This window comes from Sorex fumeus, unplaced genomic scaffold (assembly GCF_029834395.1).
Source record: "Sorex fumeus unplaced genomic scaffold, SorFum_2.1 ptg000030l, whole genome shotgun sequence".
Classification (NCBI taxonomy): Eukaryota; Metazoa; Chordata; class Mammalia; order Eulipotyphla; family Soricidae; genus Sorex; species Sorex fumeus.
This window is the reverse complement of record NW_026606087.1, coordinates 15,362,186-15,364,599: the sequence shown is the minus strand read 5'-3', so window position 1 is coordinate 15,364,599 and position 2,414 is coordinate 15,362,186. Positions and strand designations below refer to the sequence as shown.

Here is a 2,414-nt window from a genome sequence, read left to right as displayed (position 1 = left end):
TTGAATAAAGCAAGGACTCTACATTAAAAGGCACTAGAATACAGAGAGAGGCCATAATAAATTTTCAGCGAGTTACTTATCATAAATATTATTTTATTTGTTTCATATCATACAGTTATTTTTATATTTCCCTCACTGAGCACATAACCTTTGTGATATCATATTTCTAATTTATGGTTAAAAACAAATATGAAATAAGTAAATGGGATTGTGTCAAATTAAAAAGCTTTGCACAGGAAAAGAAACTCAAGCTAAAATAAAGTCAACTTTAAGAATTGGAGAAAATATTTGCACACAATACATCAGATAATGGGTTAATATCCAAGATTTATAAAATACTCACAAAGCTTAACAAAAAATTTTATAATCCCATTCAAAATGGAGATAAGAGGAGAGCAAATACTTCCCCTAGGAAGACATATGGATGGTTAAGGGGAATATAAAAATGTTCATCATCACTAAATATTAAGAACATAAAATAAAAATAATGAGACATCATCTCATATCAGTCTCAATGACATATAGCAAAAGGACTAGAAACAACCATGATGGTGAGGGTGTGGTGAGAAAGGAATCACCATTCACAATTGGTGGGAATAGCATCTGGTTGAACCTCTGTGGAAACAGTATGAAAATCTCTCAAAATGTAAGAATGAAGTTACCATATTATCCAGAAATACCACATCTTGGCATTTACCCACAAGACACAAAAACATTAATTTGAAAGATAAATGCACACCTGTGTTCATTGTAAAACTTAGTACAATAGTTCAAATATCGAAACAACCCAAATGTACAACTTCAGATCAATGGATCAAAAGCTCTCTCTCTCTCTCTCTCTCTCTATATATATATATATATACAATTATATATACACAATGGAATGCTATGTAGCTGCTGTACAAAGGAAGAAATCATTCAGTTTTATGCAACATTGGTATGATTGGAGGAAATTATGTTGATGAAATAAGTCTGAGGGAGCACAAGGACAAGTAGCAGAGATCTCACTCATCTATGGAATATAGATGCCAAAATAAGAGTACTAATCAATGATAAGTCCTGGTGTTAGAATATAAAATCAGTTATTAGATAATTCTTGAGAGAGAAAGAGAGAGAGACAGAGAGGGAGAGAGAGAGAGAGAGAGAGAGAGAAAGAGAGAGAGAGAGAGAAAGAGAGAGAGAGAGAGAGGAGTCTCCTAGGCAGAAGAAAATCAGATACGTAAGACCTGGGAACAGTGGTAGATGCTCCTAGGTACTTTGGTGTTGGTGGCTACAATAATTTTTCATATAAATTCTGTAGATCTTAATACTAATGTAGCTAAACTATAATAAATGAATTAAAAATACAAAAATGTTTATAAAAAGTTTGTCAAATTATTTAAAATATTATAGAAAATCACTTTTCCTCTAGTAAAAGATCACTTCTATCAGCTTTTTGTAAAACTTAATCTTTGTTTACTTTTTATGGAAAAGACTGACTATAGCTCTGCGGATTTGTTTTGTTTTTACACTATAGATGATAGGGTTTAATACAGGGGGTAAAAGTAGGTATATGTTGGCCATCATTGAATGAAGAACTTTGGGGGCTGCATGACCATAGCGGTGCACCAAGGACAGGCTAATCATGGGGATGTAGAAAATAGCAACTGCTCCGATGTGGGAAACACAAGTGCTAAAGGCCTTGTGCCGCTCTTCAGGGGATGCGATACTGATAACAGAGCGAATGATTAATACATAAGACACAAGAATGCATGGTGTATCTACCCCTGTTGTCAGGATGAGATCAAGTAGCCCACAGATACTGTTGGCCCGAATATCTGAACATGCCAATTTAATGATATCTGGATGGTAGCAGTAAGAATGGGAAAGAACATTTGTTTTACAGAAAGAGAGGGGCTTAAGGAGCAAAAGTAGTGGCACTATTAATACGGTGGAACGTATACTCATAGCTAGACCCAACTGAATGATTCTGGAATTGGTGAGAATTGTAGTGTATCTCAGAGGGTTACAGATAGCCACATAGCGATCAAATGCCATAGCCACTAGTACCCCAGATTCCATGAAGGTAAATCCATGAAGGAAAAACATCTGGACAATGCAGGAATCGAGACTGATTTTTCTTGCATCAAACCAGAGAATAGCTAAAGTTGTTGACATTGTAGATACTGTCAAACCCAGGTCTGTGGCTGACAGCATGGAGAGGAAATAGTACATGGGCTCATGGAGGCTCTGCTGGGTAATGATGACAAAGAGGATCATGGTGTTCCCAGAGAGGGCAATGGCATAAAGACAACAGAAGGGAATGGAGATCCAGACATGGGCAGACTCTAGGCCAGAAATGCCAGTCAACAAGAAATTTGGAAATGTAGATGTCATGTTACTTAGGCTCTCCATGTGTTTTGGATCTGTAGCAT

General features: G+C 36.1%; 1 protein-coding gene across 1 annotated transcript; it reads right to left on the bottom strand.

The window, feature by feature from the left end:
• Nucleotides 1-1,455: 1,455 nt before the first annotated feature.
• Nucleotides 1,456-2,414, bottom strand: LOC130025342 (olfactory receptor 51F1-like). The gene is given in 2 exon segments (XM_056116299.1): nucleotides 1,456-2,399; nucleotides 2,402-2,414. Coding segments are annotated over 2 exon segments (957 nt in total).